We start from the raw sequence: 18,838 nt of genomic DNA, 5'->3' as shown, positions 1-18,838 counted from the left end.
TTTCATTGTATTGTTTAATACAACTAAATTAATATCTAGGGAGAGGAGACTTTAAAGGAGAGTTGGTCAGAGGAATTTTGACCGAATTTGCTGTATCTTTTTTAACCAGAGATTGATCTTGGTATTGTAAAAATGGTTTGTGAAGAGCCTTTGAGCTTCTAATGATTTCAATGAAAGTTTTGTCATTACAATAGGCAATATAATTGAAAGCTTACAAGGAAGTTTTTATTTCTGTGGTAGATTATCCCCATTGCTGACCTTCTGCATGCAGGATTCATTCAGATGCTTAATTCTGCTCACAATATCCTGTGCACAGTATCTGCAGCTGTTAAGAGTGCTTTATTTTTTTAGATGACCATTGGAAAAAAATAGGCGGTTTTTTTCTACACACTTTGTTTGTATTTGTTTTTTCCCTGCCCTAATTGCCAGCAATCCAATTAGACTTGACATTAGTTCTAGTCCCATCCTCTCTTTCTTGGGAAGGAGGATATGTACCATGTTTGTCATCTTTAGCTGGGATTTTTGCTGCCAACTAATGGCACATTTCCAGTGACAGTATCAGCCTTGCACAATCAGTGAGCTTACAGGTGGTCATTGGTGCCTCTCCTTGATCATTGCTGACTTTCTGCAGTTAGAAACCTCACAGTCAGCATCTGTTCCATAAAAATCTCTCATGTCTGGATTATTTCAAAAAGACTTGTCAGTACATGCTGGACCACTTCAGCTGGGGTTTGGACAGAGGAGATCCCAGTCCCTCATTGTTCTTCCATATATTTGGCTGTCCCAGTCAATGCTTTCATCTGTTCATCTGGTTCTGTAGCTGCTGGATGTCTGGGAATGAAAGTGTTCTTGGTAAGGTGCAGAGAATTTACCCATCTGGCAGTGTTTCATTGTCTTAAATTTGAATGCAGGAAAGCAGAGGAGAGCTAGATGGAAATAGTCTGTAGACCACCTGAGATAGAAAATGTATGTAAACGAAGAGAAATGGTATTAGAAGACTAGAAAATTCACGTGAATTAATGAATACAGAGAATGGCATTAAAATATTAGTTGTTCTTTTTTTTTTCTGTTCTGAAGATTTTGGGGATTTTTTGGTCATATTTCCATTCCTGGCATAACATTTTGTGTGCACAAGTTACATATGTTTACTCTGAAGTAAACATATATACAAAAGAGATGTAACTCTGAAATCTGGGAAATTATATCAGTGGCTCTCCCTCAAGAAAAAAAGTATGTGTTCTTATTGATGTTTGCCAGCTGTAATTTTTATCTTTTTGGTAGTACCAGATTATCTTGATGTAGCTGTTTTCAGTGGCACTAACCATGATCCATCTCCCTGGTGATTTTTGATGATTATGATAGCAGCTGGTTAAACCACGCAGAAGAGGGACAAAACAAATATTATGTCTATAAAAAGCCTGATATTACTTTAATTCCAACAGTAGAATGAAAACAAAGGTTACGTACATCAGAATCTTTTTCCTGATGTTTTGAGAAGTTGACCCCATGGTAAATAGAATGATTTATTTTCAACAGTGAGTGAACTTGATGAGCTGTTTCAAAACACCCTCTTTGGAAAAAATACGGGTTTTTGTAAGGACAGAGGTTTTGGCAGTTTGGGGAAGTGAAGTTACAAGGATTGGCTCTGTGTACACAAACTAAAGAAAACTTTTGTAAAGTATTCTGTGTTCACAGTGAGAACTATGACATTTAACTTCTTAACAGTTTAAAAGTTTCAGAGAAAACATAGTTTTATATGGAATGTACAAGTAGAGTTGTAATATTAACAAATCATGGTCATGTCAGGACTAAATCCCCACCACATCTTTCCATTCCAGATAGAAAGATTAAATCAGAATCTAACTTTTGAAAATGTCCTCATCTGTGTTCTTGACTATATAAACAACATGTTCCTGAACAACTCAGAAATGCTAGATATTCAAAATCTACAGCCAGTTTCTGCAGCCTGAAAATCTTTCTCTGAGGCGATTGTAAAGTCAGGGATGAAAGGAACCCATGATAGCTTGGTCAAAAATTACACTTTTATCTGGCCAGTGATGTCTGGTTTGAGCCAATCAATATTGGACACTCCAGAGGCTGTGGTAAAACCACATCTGGTCAGTAGAGAAGGCAGAAAAGAATGCAGAGTTCCACATTCCTCTATCTCCAAGGATCCTAATTTGTGCATTGCCAAGGACCAGGAACCCTTAGGATGCCATCTCCTGTCCTCAAGCCACACGTCAGAGTTATCAGAGTTTTCTGATGTTGCATGTTCAAGAAAAACTTCTAACAGGAAACTGGCTCAATAGTTATCTTGCCTGTTCTTCAGGTCTACAGCAAGAAATTCTCCAGTCTTTATTTTTTATTTTGTTAACTGTAAACTAAATTAATCCCTTATTCTAAAATTCTATTTCCCCCCCTATTTTCTTAAACCAACATTTGTGAGACAAATTGTACTCTCTTTGGAATTTTTTTCTTATCTGACCATAAAGTGGTAGGGAGAAAGGAGGAAATTCATGTCACAAGTTGTGCAGCCATCTGTCTATCAAAGTTCCTTGGGAACCCTTTACAGCTAGAGGTAACTGTGCCTCCCTCCACTCAGGGAATCACTAAAGAAGATTTAGAAAAAGCAGACGCATCAGAGCACATTTTTTCCTATGCCTACTTTTTTTCTGTGCAAAGGTGATTTTATGTGCTTTGTCCCTACTTGTGCAGCAAGTTCTTCCAGACATTGGGATATTTCTGCTTCATAGATCTTAGTCTGTTACCCAGCATTTCAATGATGCCACTGTTTTTCTAGTTGCCAATAATTCAGCCTGGTAAGGGGCAAACTCTGGAGCTCTGGAATTGAATTAATCTCTTTGAATCCTGAAGCTGAGTGCTGTGTTGTCCTTGATAGGGGCTTGTTAAATGTGAATGGCAGTGTAAGCAGTGTGTGAAATGTTTTATGGCACCTGAGCCTCTCTCTGGTTCCCAGAATAATGGGGACAGCTGAAGTTTTCACCTTTTATGTGGGGACCTGCATTTAGGAATCTCCTGTAACGAATAAGTTTGAAACCCCTAAATGGTTGAGTTGCTCTCCGTTTTTCCTCCTGGTTCCTGTTCAGCCCTTGTACTAGAGTATTTATATGAAGAATACCAGAGTATTTATATGTTTTGTTACCTGACTTTTCAGGACCAGTCTCTTGTGTGGAGGAGATCAGCCCTCTCTCAGACCTAATCCCATTACAAGGATACACTTATTTCCTGCAATGCTGATACACATTGTATAGGTTGTAGAGAACTAGAACTGGTTTTTCTTGAGGTAGGAAGCATAATTTGAAATACCAAGATTTTTGAGAATTTTTTTCATTACTTGTGAATAACTCAGAGATTGGAACTACAGAAATAACAGGAATCAAGGCAAATAGGTGTTAATGAAGTGTTCCTTTAAAATGGGTCTTGTTTTCACAGTGCAATGGAATGACACAATAAACTCAGAATGATTTATTTTAAGTAACAATCTCGAGGAGAGGTTATTTTGTTTTGTTTTGTTTTGATTTGATTTTTCATGCAAGGAAGAGTTTGAAATGATTTCTCAGGAAAAGTTTCAGCTCACATGGAAATGTTTTGTTAAATTATGCTATGCTTGAATTTTGTCCTAATCATGGAAAGCTGTGTCAGAATTTTGTAAGAAAATTTCAGGTTATCAATGTTTTTAAAGTAGCTTTTGTAATACTGACTGGTCACAGTTCCTTTAAAAGTAGGCAGGGTCCATGGAGCTATTCCTGTTTCCAAAATAGTTGGCGTTCAACCATCCAGCCTGTAAAATTTGATAGAATTAGTGACTGTATGTCAAAATCTTGGGAAGCTTTGTTCAAAATAGGCATATTATAGCTAATTAAAATTTCTCTTTCCACCTTCTAGTTTTAAAAAAATTCAGCATTAAAATATATTTGGAAATCATTAACTTGAGTCTGCCCTTTAACTTGCTTTCTTTTGTCTTGAAAGCTCATTCCTTTTAGTAAAGCATTTGAATGCTGGGGACAACTGACCTTTAAAGTGAAGAAAGAGAGATTACTGCACTCAGGTTGTTGTGAATTTATTTTGTTGGTTTTGTTTTTTTTTTAAAGGCCATTCAGAACATCAGTGTAGGTGGGTTTGTTTTTTTTTCAAACTAAATGCACACTTAAACCACTTCAGATAATACTGAAATGTACTTAAAGGAAAATTACCTTCTCTACTGTGTCCCTAGGATTTAAATTCTTCCCGTGGAAAAAATTACATTGTTAGCTTCCCTGAAAACTTGTTTTTCATTTTTAAACAGATTCTTCTTTTAGATAAACCACCAAAGGTAGACATTATAGCAATGTGTTTTCTTTTGGTTTGTTTGTGATTTGTTTTTTCTTTCCTTACACACACTTACTTCATGCGCTCTTCCAACCCACATTTTGTTTGTCTTTGGCACCGAGAGACTCTTACATAATTTCTCAAAAATACAACAGTGTTCAACTATAATAGTCCAAAAGGCTACAGCCTGCATTTTTGTGGAGGTTTGGGATGATCACAGTAGAATGGTGTATTGTTTCTGATAGAGCCCGGTTTTGGAGGTTTCTTGAATGCCTGTTTCTCTGCTCTTGGCCTCTTCTCAAGTGTCTAATAAACAGGACTCAACAAGGGAGTGGGTGACATGACTTTAACTTGTGCCACTTCTCAAACACAGCACTTCAGTTTCTTTGAGGAGATGAGCTTAAGTAAAAGAATGCTCTGTACATACCACAGATGCCATCTTTCGTTAGTTTCTGTGTACATGGTCAGTAATTCATATTGTATATTTTTATGTAATAAGTTAGCATTAACCTAAAATAAACTCAGTACAGTTAATTCCACGAGCATTCACACCAGAGTAAATGAGAAATGGTTCCTTGTAGGTCAGTGCATCTGCTGCACTCTTTGTAAGGGGAGAGCCCAGCCCACTAGAACAAGATGCAAACATATTTTAGAGCACTCTTTGAACTAATGGATATTCAGCCTTGCAGCTGGTTTTTAGGTAAAGTGCATAAAAGATTCCACTCCTGAATAGTTAACTTCCACTGTTTGGAGTAAGTGTCAGCTCTCTCTGGCTGCAGATAACTATAAAACAGGCCACTGAACATGCACAGTTGCAATACGATTTTGAATTTTGAAGTATAACTCTCTGTTTGTGTCTTGTCCTTGTCCTCTGTCAGTTTCTTTTGGGTATACATGTTAAGTTGTATGTTTGCTTACATGTATAGATACAAGGCTACAGGAGTAGATACATCTTTTATTTTAGCTAGGAGTAGGAGCTCACTTTTTCTGTTGGCTTAGAGCTATTCAGCACTGTCTGTGTAGGACACTGCTGTGGCTGGCAGTGTCCTGATGAAGTTTGTATCAGGAGGTGTGTCTGTGGCTGTATTGGTACCAGCAATTTGGTTGCTGATCAGGGATTGATCAGGTCTGCAGTCATGTGTTATCCTGCCTAGATCAAGTCCATCTCATGTTCATTTCCTCTGAGAGGGAGGGGCCTGGGCTATAGGCAAATGCAGAACAGTCATGGTGTGAGTTATGGTAATGTCTAAGAAGAAAAAAGCCACCTGCATGCCTGAATCTCTCTCAAGTAGAGAACATCCCCAAAGAGGCCAGAGAAGGTACTCCTTGTGTAGTTCCCACTGAACACCTTTGCTCCTCTGCCATTGCATGGTCTCAACTGCTGCATTTAGATTGTTGTCCCCTCTCTGCCTAACTCAGAGAATGGGACTGGAGAGAGGACACACAACCTTCTCTTCTTTGTCTGCCACTCTTGCATGTGATCCTGCACTGATTACACTCCAGGCAGATTCAGAGCCTACCTTTAAAGATGTGGCCATAACAAATGTAGCAAGTATTGACTAACACAGTCTTCTGTGTGTCTTCTTAGTTCTTCTGGTGCACAGAATCTACACTGAAATGCATTTGCTTCCCTGCTGCACATGTAGTAATGCTTTAACAAGTAATAGATTACAGAATGAAGTTTCTGCTGTCTCCCCTGGGAGTCAACTAAGGCAAACAATGATTAGGAAATCTTAGCTGATAATTGTTTAAATGTTTTGTTTCTTAATTTTATCTTTTTCCTTGGGCAATTTTGTATTAACCTAAACAGTTCTTTTCATTCTTCAGTGCTTGTGTTTCCCAAGTTTTTGTAAACCACTACCAAGCCTTCCTTTCCCACAGGCATTGCTTATCCTAACTGTTGACTGAAAATCAATCCCCCCATCTAATGACTCTGTCACTGTTCTTTGAACTCTTTCCATTTTACATTATCCATCTGGCAGCAAAACATCCAAAACTGCACGCAGGCTGCAGATGTGGTAGCTCCATAGCTGCTGAGGCAGGGATCTGTTACCATTGTATGTCAGGATTTAGCTGTTACTAGGATCAGTACTCAGAAAGTATAAAGTCATTTGTCTCTAGTTTCTGTACCCAGGATACATGGGGGGAATGTGAGATTTGCAACATAAACCTACTGAAGTTGTGTTGTTTCTCTTAACCCTACACCCTGTTAATTTTTGTTTGGTTTTTATACACCTATAAACATATTTCAAGCTCTTGTTCTCCTCAGAAACACAAAGCTTTCCAAACCCAGGATCCAACTGCTCTCCAACAAGTAAAAGCCAGCAGACTTCTAGGCCAGGACAGCTAGGATATGTGACAAGGGGTCCTCTGCTCTGGTTCCCTGCCCTGCCTCTGCTGTGTCCCAGGTTCTGTCAGAGTCAACATCAAATTGTGATGTGTGGCTGTCATACTATCTTCTCCAACTAAAAGAAGAAGATGTGACTGCACACATGGAAATTAAATTTCAGCAGAAGTATTTTAGTTTTCATTTGTGATATCACAAGTTCACAAAGTGTTTTTTCCTTCTTTTCAATTTAACAGGTTATCACTGCTGGCTTATCACCGTTCTTCTTTGTCATGACTGCCAATGTACTAACCATTTCTTGGTAAGTGTCTACATGAGCTTTTTGCTTAAGAGTAAAGATGAATTTTCACACAGTTCTTCATGTGGAAATATTTTTAAATGTCAAGTTCTATTGCTGTCAGTATTATCTTGCATGTAAGGAGAACCAGGTGTGCAATGATGGATGCAGTAAAGTAATAGAAGAGTGTTTCTTCTACCTCTGTGGGAGAACATGGACATTTTGGACATTAAGTTTCACCACAATTCACTCAGCATATTTTACAGTGAGACAAATGGATCCAATAGGCAAATAAATGACCTATTCAAAGTCATGCTGCAATTTAGTGGCTGAACTGGAAGTAAAACACAGGAGTCAAGGTTTGGTGACAGCATCTTTTTAACCAAGATGGTTCATTCAAGTTTCCCTAACACACTGTGAGCTGTGGATGCATAAAATGACACTGGAGAAAAATAATGATAATAAATTTTTCCCAAAGCTGTATCTGGATTTTGTAATGTGTGGCCACACAGTACAAATCACCTAACCTGAATTTTTTAGGTAGTAGTATAAAGGATTGGGGTTCAAGCTCCTTCCATCAAAGGCAGTGGTTTTGATCTATTTTGTATGGCACACAGTGAAAGGGAATCACAGAACATGGCTGGTGAACCTAAGTGATTCTGCCATGCAAATAACATCTCAATGTGGGGTTAGACATGTGTTTCTGAGGACAGATTTGTTAATGGAAATAAAAATCTACTTACTTTTGAAATATTTTAAGCTTCCCTTTTTCCACTTGATTCATGATTCATTCAGTTTGATTGCCATCCTAAAGATTCAGCTCTGCACTGAATGGAATTAACATATCCTTTCTTCAGGTGTGAAAAGAGCCTTATATAAAGGAGAATCTCCAGTTCAGACTGGCCCCATTTACTTATGTGTGAATATGCATTCCTATCTGCATTTTATGCACAGGTAATCTCAAATGCTAAAGTAAGCTGTGCATTTTTTTTTTTTAGTTCTAGGAAATACACACAGCCTGTTCATGTCAGAGATGTAACCAATATCAAAGAACATACAAAGCACTCCTAGTCTAGGCCATTAACTTGCTGCTCTTCACCATGTTTTGTGCCGGTCTGTCATGTGTGTGCTAGAGGCAGGCTTTGATTATACGTCTGTGTTCACTGACATGTGCACTAAAAATGAATGTGTACCTTTGTTAATGTGAGCACACAGACCCATATAGTTGAACAATGTCACCTGCCCTATATGGTCTGAAACTTCTATACATGATGAACTCATCTGTATGTTTAAAAGATATTTTGCTTTAGCTCTTGGGCCACTGTTACACTTTGAATGTCATCATTCAAAAAGAAAAGAATATAATTTTTTTATTATGTCAGTGCTTGTGCATTGGCAGTGCCTTGGCTTATCAGCAAAGCTCTGGAAATAGTTTGTTGAATGATAGCAGCTGCAAAGCACTCATGAGAACATTAATCACTGAGGATTTTAGTATTGCTCCAATGTGGTCATGGCCAATATCATAGGTTAATTTTTGAATGATGGGCAAGTGCAGTTAGCTGTCACCCCACTATAAACAGAAGCTGGAGGATTTACCAGATGGTAAATTGAAGGTAATATCAAGGGATGGCATTTAGCCATGATTTTTGCTCTGCTTCATCTTGAAGATATAACAATGGATTCCATTTGCCTAGTAATTTGGACTGCACGGGCATGTGGATGCCCAGGATTTCAAATCCTTCAGAAAGGGGTTCTTTTTCTGATGTAAGATATATGATATTAAAGAACAGCTCAAGTGCAGGCATCTTTTTACAGAACAAGGCTGGGAAGTTTGCTGTATTTTGTACATAATTTCTAGTCTGACTTTTAGAATGGTTTCTTTTTGAAAGTCTCTGTTAAAAATTTAGAAAGCAACCCATCTATAGAAACAGGAAAAAAAATTCTAAGGCTTTGTTGATTTTAGGTCTTCCATATGCAGTGTTATGGGGCTTGGGTTTTTTTTTTTTAGGATAAAGGATATATTGTCCAACCTTAGCTTCCAAAGGAATTGATGCATAGGGTGTGTTTATAACTGGAGCTGAAATAAGACATGGGGGTTACCCCTCTCCAGAAAAAAAAAAGCACTCAGAAGTTGTTACCAATTGCAGGTGACCAGACTCAGTGGTTTAGACCCTTTTTAAAAAGCTTGCAGGCTTGCAGACTTTTGCTCCTTGTTGGTAATTCCACACCAAAACTATTCTGTGGACCACCAGCACCTACTTTCCAGGGCTGTTTACTGTGTAATTGGTAATTGTAAGATGTTGTGCTGTTGTTATACAATATTTTTTTCCTCTCAGGAACAAGGGAAGTTACGTGTTTTTTAAAACAGCTCACCAAAGCTAAGATTTAAGTGAATGTAATGCTATTAGACTAAAGAGCCTTCAGCTTTACACACTTTTTTTTTGTAAGAAAAAAAAAAAAAGAGTACTCTTAGAAATGAACTTAACAGAAGTTTGTTTTGTTTATAAAGTTCAGTAAAGAGCTTTTCTGTTTCATAAGCTAATTAAGCCATGGGGCTAAGACGAAAGGTCAGTACACTTAGCTTTGCACTGTTATAAAAGGGGAGAAGAGTCAGCATCTTGCCATATTCCTGTCAACTGTGACAGATAACAGAGGAGGCTTGGGGATTGTTAACTATTGCATGCATTGAGTGGGCTGATAGCATATTTCAGTGAAGGTTTTTGTAAAACCATTCATCCTGACTTGGAGCCCTGCTCTTAGGCTGACTCTTGGGGAGCAGCCTTAGTGCCACAACTGCACTGTGTGCAGGACAGGAAAAAAGAACTTGGGCCCGTTAGTGCCTTTTCGGCTGGGGCACCTCCTTTCACCTCACCAAGAGAGGCAAACACAAGAATTTCTGCTGGCCTCACTATGCCAGTGGGATCACCCCAGTGCAAAAAGATTTTCCCAGATTTCACCTTGTCCACAAAACCTAGGCTTTGCATCTCTTCCTGATGTTGTCAAGTGGCGAGTTTTCACAACAGAACACAAGCAGAAATTGCAAGAAAGAATCATTAGGCTAATAAGGTTCAAACTCTTTTGCCTTCCTTTCCTATTCTTGCTAGTGTAGGAGTGTGCAGCTATTCTTGTAACTAGGGGCAACCTTCTCCATTTAGATTCCTGTCTGTGCATTTTTACTGAATACCACCAACCCTAAAACACAGGAAAGGTAGTTTCTGATGAGATCATTTAAATAAGATATTTTGGGTTACAGAATTTTCTTTGTGAGACAAATGAAAAAAATCACCTGGGTTACTGTCTCTAGGTTGGAATGTGTTTAGATAAAATAAGATCATTTTGTATCGAGTAGAAGGACTTACATGATGCTAAATTTGTGATATGCTTTGTTTACAGCCTTGTGATCGGTGGAGTTGGAGAAGCATTACTTGTTTACAGTGAAAGGACAGGCACATAAAGAGGAACCAGATCTCACCAGCTGGGAAAGAGCTGACTTGCAGCCTAGAGACACTATCATGAAAAAAAAGTGGCAGCAGGAATGAAGAAGTGCAACCAAACATGAGGAAAGGGATCTATTTTTTTTTTTTTTTTTTAATTAAGAAAATAACCTATGCTATTAATAGTGCTGGTAAAGGAACAGCATAGTTGGCAAAGATGGTAAGGAGCCTTTACCTCAAAGCACAAGACAAACTATGTCAGATTGATGTGGTAAAAGGAAAACTGGACTGTCTCATGCTGATGGCTCTGTGTGAGCACCACTCAGTAGCAGCTTCTTGCACAGGGAACTAAACTCAGGAAAAAGCAGCATTCCCCACTGGATGCCCCCAGTGGTTTTTTTTTTGTTTGAAGCAGACAGCAGGTCATACCAAACAATGTCAGAGCCCAGACCCTGCCATAAATTCAGGATCTGGAAGGACGGATTTTGCCTCCAACTGTGCTGTAAGCAGCAAGCTGCCACACACAAGTCTCTAGTCATGTTGTCTGAATGGGCACAGGGACTGAGGCCAAGGGGCTTGTGGAGATAATCCCCTTCTGGAACTCTGACAGTTTGACAGCTTTGCAGAAAGGGAAAATCAGCAATAAATCTCAATATCTGTAGTGATTGCTCTTTGTGAATTTTTTTTCTCTCCCATTTGCTGAGATTTCTCTTGAACCCTGCCAATTTTTGTCAGCTGAAGGGGGTGGAGGGACACGTACTGTTCCCAGCAGTGGTTTGTCTCTTAAATTATTGCAAGAGGAAACAAAGAATGAATGTCATAAAGAGTGTAAGGAAATTAATCTCAAGAGTTCTTAAAATAATTTCACTTCTGGTTGCTTAATAACTGTTAAAAATTAATCTTGATATATTAGAGCCTGCAGTCTATGTGAAAGTAATATTAAATGACGGGTTTATATTGTGGGAAAGGTCTACATGGTAAAAGGAACTCGATAGCAAAGCTTCAATAAGGAGAGGGACTTGTCTCACATGATATTAGATATGTAAAGTGTAGTCCCTTAATCTAAATTGACCAACTTTCCTTCATAGTCAATGGGAAGAGGGTTGCTCTCACAGAGATATCCTTCTGGATAGATTACTGCCTTAGGAAGTGCATATCGCTCTGTAGATAGAAACTGGACAACTAGTCTAAACAAGATACATGGTTTCCACAAGGCTACAGTTACCAGAGGAATATCTGGTTCAATGTAAAAAATTCCACGAAATGGGCTTGAAAACATGGCTACATTTTCATTTCAAATAAAGCACGATATAGTGAAGGTAAATTTTACAAATGCTTGCAGTCAATTTCTATGACTGAGGAGCTTTAGATAAAGTTGTTGTTTGTTTGTTTGTTTTTAAAAAAAGCACTGTAGTTTGAAAGAAAACTAGTCTGGCCTATATTGCAACTAAGTTTATGTCAGTTTATCACAAAAGGTGTCTTTATATGGGCATGTTGTCTGTGTATGTTGGGTCCCACTCTGACTCGAGTTTGGAGTGAGCCATTTTTTTGCCAGGTGGTAAAACTCAGGTTTGGGAAGAAAGGGGGAAGAGAGGGACAAGCATGAAAAAATAGATGTCCAAACTGTCCTGAAACCAGCATGAGCCATGTGGGAAGCTGGGCCCATACTCACACCCAGTGAGCCATGACACAGCCAGCCATGGATCCTCATGGCATCCTGGTCTGTAAACTCAGACAGTGCTGGCAGTGATGGCTGCAGCATTCTGGCTTTCCCCAGAGAGCTTTCTCAGCAGCCAGTTGTGGCAGAATCCTTGCTGTGCCACCTTTCTGCTGACTTTGAAGTGAATAGTGACCCTAGGAGACCTCATGGAAGAGTCCCTGCGTGATTGCTGAGGTTTTGCAATCATAGCTGGAACCTTTGCTGTGGGAAAAGCTCATCGTGTACCTCTCTTCTTGCATAACTCTCAAGGATAGGCTGCAGTCTGGTTTTTTTTCTTCCTCTATCTTGCCGGTGCTGTTCCTAGCAATGTACCAAAGCAGAACACCCATTTGCTTTCTTGCTGGTGGTCTCAGTGGAAAGGCAGAGGCCAAACCAGCAGCCAGGGTTGCTGCAGAACTTTGATCAGAGGGCATCTCGGTGTGACTGCAGGAAGCTTGTTTGGCTGCAACAGGCATTTAGGCTGTCTGGGCTCTAGGGGAATTCAGTCCCTGCAGGCAGTGCATTAGTGTCCCCCTACACAGTAAGGCAGCTGCCTTTTTATTGAACTTACATGTGTTAAACAACACTGAACTGTTTCACCTTTGCTTGCATTTTTTGTGCCTTAGTGCAATGTGCTTGCATTTCTGAGACTCTGCTTGAGACAAGTAAAAAATGCAGGTTTAAACTGATTACTACATAAGCAAATCAAAGAACCACAATTAACAGTGGAGTTTGGCTCCTCTGTCAAACACTACTGGTTCAGTACCCTCTGAACCAACCCCGCCTGCTTCAGGTGAGGATAACCTCTGCAGAGCAGCATGAGGCTCTTCAGTCTTACTGAAAACTCAGAGTAGGGTGGAAATAGACCTCAGTGGCCTTCAAAATCCATCTTTTCGTATTTGGAGTTGTCTTAAGGTGCTAAAAGTATGGGTTGGCTTCCTTCTTGCTCAGGCTGTGGCTGAGGGAGCAGCAGAGCCAGGCTCCAGTGTGGCATCTGCCTCCGAGGGAGTCCTGTGAGCCAAGGGCTTGTTCAGTGCTGCTCACAGTGAGCTGTCAAAGGGTCAGCCCTGCAGTAGGGCAAGTGGTGGTGGGGAGAGAGCCCTTGGGGGACTTCTGGCTGTTGGAACAAGTGGTGCCTTTCTCAACATGTGTGTACTGGGGTGGGGATGCCAGCCAGGAATTGGTGACCTGTAGCAGTTGCAAAGCCCCGAGAGGGCATCTCAGCTGGCAGTGCAGAGCAGGTCATACAGACCTAAAGGTCAGCTGTGGGAGGGCACCAAGAAGACCCTGGCTGGCCACCACTGCCCTTGAGAAGGTGTATGTTCCCACCTGTGGCACTCAAGGAAGCATAGACACACAGCTGGTTGGGTTCCCTGCCAGCCTCACAGCCCTGAGTGAGCAGGCAATGGCAGCAGAGGAGAAATGTGGACAGAGCAGGCACTACTGGCTGCTTGCAGAAGTGGGGACTGGAGAGGATGGGGTAGAGCAAACCTGGTAATTTCCTGAGAAAGCAGTGCCCTGGTCTTTCATTCAGCTCTGCCACAGAAGGAGGGATGCTGCATAATAAAGAACACACTGTAGGGTTGTTAAAGTTATCTTTAAAGCAGGAAACCTCAGAAGTTCAAACTTAAAATGGCTCTTGCAAGACTAGTGAATAGTTATGCTAAGTAATTTAGAGCAGGAATATGCAAGGGTGGACCATTTATATCTAACTGACCTTTTTTCCAGTCAGTCAAAAATACAAAGTGCCAAAGACACAGCTCTGAGGAAGGAGGAGCTCCTTTAGGTTGCGGAGAAGCAATGACACCAATTAATGCCTGAATGCAAAGCGGCGGGTCTATAGCTCAGCTGATGCAAAACACTCCAGATGTATCAGTATCCATCATTTAAGGAATTACTGCCCTTGGGTTGTCAACGCATGGGACTAGAGAGAAAAATTGGAGTGTGCTGGAGAGGCAACAGGTGCTGGAGGTTGTCCCATCATGCCCTTTTCACATCTACTGGTTTTTATCAAACCACTGACTGAGATGGTCCTGAATAATTTCATATCTTTCTGATCCTACCTTGCTTACACTTACTTTCAAAGTATCTTTTTTTTCCTTACGAAGCAATTGGAACAAGGCTTGTATTATCCACTGCAGTGGCGTGACTCATGCATGTGGCTGGCCTTCAACATAAAGAGCATCTGCTTAAAGCCAAGTGCCATCAAAAGAAGACTTGAAGAGTAAAGCCACTGGATATGGACTACAAGTGGATTGCAAAAATGCAGGCCACAGAGATTCTGTTTTGAAACACTCTTCTGGATCTGGTGGCTGTAGCATAGCTTCCAGCAGAAAATGTTATTAAGTGAATTAGATGAACCTGATACTTAACACTGAAGTGAATCTGTTGTTGCTTATTGCTACATTGTGTTGGCAGAGAATCTATGCCAGTCTCTCAACAGAAGCTGAAAATCTGCAGAGCAGGTGATCTTAGCAAAAAGCAATAGGAAAACCTTTAAAATTATTTTTAAAAGAAGCTCTGGACCTTTTAAAATATTTGGTAAGGGATAGAATTCTGATTTACCATTAGTCTTTGTAACACCTATCACCTATGTCTGAGTTGGTGGATGACTATATATATATATATATAATGTGATGTCAACATAACACATGCTTTGAAAAGGATGCTTTATTTTATTAAGTATTGTAGAAAAGTTAGTTGCTGGGAGCTGTACTGAGTGCTGAGGGCAGGTTTCCTCCAGCTCCTGTAAGCTAAAGGAGATGTTGGGTTGAAGAAAACTCCATGGCGAATTTGCCTTGCCCAGAGCTGAATGAACAGCTTTCAAACAGATCATCTGCTACTGTGAACAAGGCAACAGGCTCAGTGTGAAACTTTAATCCTGTTCCAGAGGATAGACACAGGGACAGGCTCATTTGGTTTGAAAAGAAGGCGTGGGTGAGGGGAAGGAGATTGCGGGCAGGACTGAAAAAAATTGCGACTGAAATACTTTTGTACAAGGAGATAAAATAGGATGAGATCTGCTTCTGAAAATGTGTTTTTTATTCATAGGTTTGGGGGGAGTGGGGGCTGGGGCTTTTCTTTGTGGGCTTGTTGTTTTGCTTTTTTTTAAATTAGGGTGTATTACAAATACATATCTGTTTAGTCCCAAAAAGGAATTAGAGGAGTCTATGAAGGTTGTGTAACTATTTCCATATTATTTGACTGGTTTGAGAAGCTTAACCCTTTTTTAAACTAAAGTGTCATTGTGTAAGCCTTGATTTCTTCTAGAAAATGGACTTGTTTTTTTTGTAATAATGCTGGTAAAAAAGTTGTGCTCTTCTTGATCACCAAGATGGGGAGACTACCTCCTTTTTAGTATCTGTGATGGGAAGGAGTTACACTACTCTTCTACCTTTTAATAATTGCCTTGGCTTCCACATAGGTGGGAGTAGCCAGCCAGCATGTTAAGTTCTTGATTTGATGGTATACAAAACCCCATTGAAAGCCACACTGGGAGCATGATTAGCAAATTTTGTCTTTTGTTCTGTCATTAAGATTTGAAAACATATAGCCCAGGACTTGTGCAGCTGTGAACTTGCTGTCCATATAGAGAAGGCTGTATATAGAAGAATACTGTGAAATGGGTTTGAGTTTCTCTCAGTGCCTCTGCCAGGCAATGGCTGAAATCCCATTACTGCACTCACAGATGTGGCTGTGGCAGACCCTGTGACTGCTTGAGCTTTCCTGCTTCCTGTTTGCCATCAGCAGTCCCGTAACCTTCATGACTTCTGACAAACATCACTTTGAGACGGAGGAAAACATGCACATTCATAGGTGAGGCTGGTGAAGAAGTGGTTGCTCTACCCTGAGATTCATGTTGGTTCAAGTACTTGAGGGCCAGTACAGCTTGGGAATCAAAGGCTAGGCCCATTTTCCTGTAGGAGTTTGATCCCTGTTTACACTTAAACTTTGGATTTCCGTACTGCTGCCAGTGGGGAAAGCTGGTGCACCAACAAGTTTGTTTATGCTGGAGTTGCAGGCAACCAGTGCCTTGTGATTCCCTGTAAGAACAGCATCTGCCTGGAGCAAGCTGGCTGAATAAAACAACCAGCACAACCCTTTTGAAACTGATAAGGAGAAAGGTTGACGTTGTTTGGAGGAAGTGGTTATTCAGATTGAAACTGGGTCATTAGGCAATGAAGAGGGAGAAGAAAAGTGGAGAGCTGGGAATGTTGTTTGCTGGGAGTAAGCACAGAAGAAGTACCACCAGTTGGACTAACAAGAGGGTTGGAGTTTCTGCTAAAAGGGCTGTGTTTCAGACATGAAGTTGTTGTTAAGAAGAAATGTTTTTGAGACTTGTAGATGTCCACTGTAAGGACTGTGTGGCTGTAATTAGCAGTCACATCGCAAAAGCAGAAAGCATTCATTGACTGGGGTGGGAAACGCCTTGAGGAAAATATTTCTCAGACCAAACTTTGAACACTGTGGAGACCAAGCTAGTCTGGCTAATCATCCCTCTAGCCCTGGCTAGAGACAAAAACCAAAAGGGATTTTTTGCTATTTCTTTGTCACATACCTTCTGGGACACCAAGGGATGAGCTTGGCTTCAAACATGGGAAACAACTCTTAAGGAGTCATTTCTCCCTTACTGATCACCTAGAAATTGGTCTGTTCTCTGCCTTCTCAGGGGAGAGGTCTCTGTGCCAGTTACCACCACAAGTTCACAAGTTAGCAAATTAAGTTCCTTCAGATTTGGGCAGACAGAAGAAACTTTAATTGAGACCCTTCATGCCCATAAGTCTGCAACCCTGTGGGCAGTCCAATGCCAGGAAAAAGATTATCAGCACGTTGCCAAGGATGCTCAGCATGATCAGCCCTTACAGTGAGTTTCTCTGTTTAAGCTGAGTGACAGAAGTGACAACCCCAATTCAGTGTCAGTGGAAATCAAGCTGGAGGTACTGCTTTTATGTGACTCTGCAGGCATTGCCCTGGGTCTTGCCTGCCAGCCCTTGAATGACCGGGTCTACTTGTGCAAGTTTCAGCAGTTGGTAGAGAACATCCCCATAGCTGTAGTGTAAAAGACACAACAAATTTATCAGGCAGAAGCAAACAGCATCCGAGTTCTTCGCTTCTCCATTCTGCTGCTGACTGTCCCACTGCCAAAGTCTGAGATCTACAAATCACTGCCATAATGGCCTCTCAGAAAACATAGTTGAACTTCCTTTCAAACATTATGTTCCTTTTGGGGGAAGTTAATTGTTTTCCTTCATGTGATGTCTCCAGTTATGGTCAAAGAATTAGGATGTAGGATAGACACAGAAGCTAAAAATTTCAGCAAGGCAGCTTTTATTTCTTTATTATAGTTGTCTGTTCATACTGTCTTCATCATGGGTGCTCCTTGGTCTTATTATTGATGATGAATAAGAACAGACTGTGCAGAGATTAACACAGATGGTTGTAGCCTCAAGACTTGATGAGCTGTTACCAAAGAAAATAAATCTCTACTTTGAAGGAGAGCCTTACACAACAGAATTTCATGTGGTTCAGCTGTATTCAAAGGGGAATATTAAAATTGCTGAGCAAAGAATTGAATGGCTCCTGTTGTGAATAGCTGTCTGTATGGGTAAGTTGCTTACAGCAGTCTCTTAGATGGAAAAAACTCAACTGTAGTGTTTTCTTTTGGGTTAAAACAAACAAACAAACCCATAAAACAAACCTTCTGTGATTCAGAAATGTTTGGAGAGAAGCAGTGTGGCTCACCAGAGCAAATGCTGAATTGCAAAGGCAGTGCCACTGAAAATTTTGAGAGAGGAACCCTTAACCTCCTGCTACAGAACTAAGTTTAAAAGCTATAGAATAACTTCCACTTTCCCTTCAAAACCCCTCTCATATTTTTTTACTCCTCTTGTTTCTGAAAATGTGACATAAAGGCACCATTCTGGTTCAAACCCCTCTTTGAAACCATAGAAAGTAAGTTTTAAAGGTGTATATGCAGTGGAAAACAGCTGAGATGGCTGTGTAACCTCTTGCTGCAAGCACATGGGGCTCCAAGAGATCGTGGGAAAACAGGGAGAGTTTTTTAGACTAAAGGTAACTTGGGTCTAGTACCATGTTCTGCACCATGAGCTAATAAGGCAATCTTTTAAACTGAAGCAAATTAAATCTGCTGTATCAATCATGTCCCTCTCTTCACAGTGTACGGGTTTCAGGCTAGATACAGCTCCTGTAAACAGATGGCTGTGCTGATGGGAATGTCTTAGGCTGTGACTTCAGCTAGCAGGAAGAAAAGAATGGAATATTCTGTTGCACCACCTCCCAGTCCATGCAATCATTTCATCCAAAAGTAAAGACTGGAAAGGTTTTGCAAGTGTTTCTGTGTTTTTGTGTTTCTTAGAGAAAGGAGAGGATGCAACGTGCTCTTAATCATGTTGGTCTTTCTGAGAGACTTCATGAAACTCACTTCATGACAAGTTCTTTCATGGGCTGGAGATTTGTCTGTCTTGCCTTAATAGGAAGGTACCAAGTAGCTTGAAATATTTTTGACCACTCCAAAAATATGTTCCTGCTATAGAATTCTATCATCATTTTCCATGTAAGAGTTTAAAAACAAACAATAAACCTAGACCATGGCATGAGATTTCAGCTAGAGTATTCTTTAAGGTTTTGGAATTTGGGAGTGGGGGGTGGTTGTAGAATGTACTGAGTTTCCATTTCATCATACTGGTTTAATCTTCTGTATTCTGTTACAGTCTTACATAAATAGCCATAAT

The 18,838-nt window shown here is 40.3% G+C and overlaps 1 protein-coding gene across 5 annotated transcripts in view; it reads left to right on the top strand.

Annotated features, from left to right (window-relative positions):
* TMEM241 (transmembrane protein 241) overlaps positions 1-11,701 on the top strand; it is a 57,602-nt gene extending 45,901 nt beyond the window's left edge. For 3 of the 5 annotated variants that reach the window (XM_058832952.1, XM_058832954.1, XM_058832951.1), the window contains 2 exons: positions 6,913-6,977; positions 10,347-11,701. In XM_058832952.1, the coding sequence (XP_058688935.1) occupies positions 6,913-6,977; positions 10,347-10,407 (126 nt within the window). In that variant the 3' untranslated portion in view covers positions 10,408-11,701. Of the gene's footprint in view, positions 1-6,912; positions 6,978-7,810; positions 7,908-10,346 lie in introns of those variants that run through there. The other 2 variants (XR_009276961.1, XR_009276962.1) reach the window with 2 other exon arrangements.
* Positions 11,702-18,838: the final 7,137 nt, after the last annotated feature.

The sequence above is a fragment of the Poecile atricapillus genome, chromosome 2, assembly GCF_030490865.1.
Source record: "Poecile atricapillus isolate bPoeAtr1 chromosome 2, bPoeAtr1.hap1, whole genome shotgun sequence".
NCBI lineage: Eukaryota > Metazoa > Chordata > Aves > Passeriformes > Paridae > Poecile > Poecile atricapillus.
This window is presented reverse-complemented; position numbering and strand designations above follow the sequence as displayed.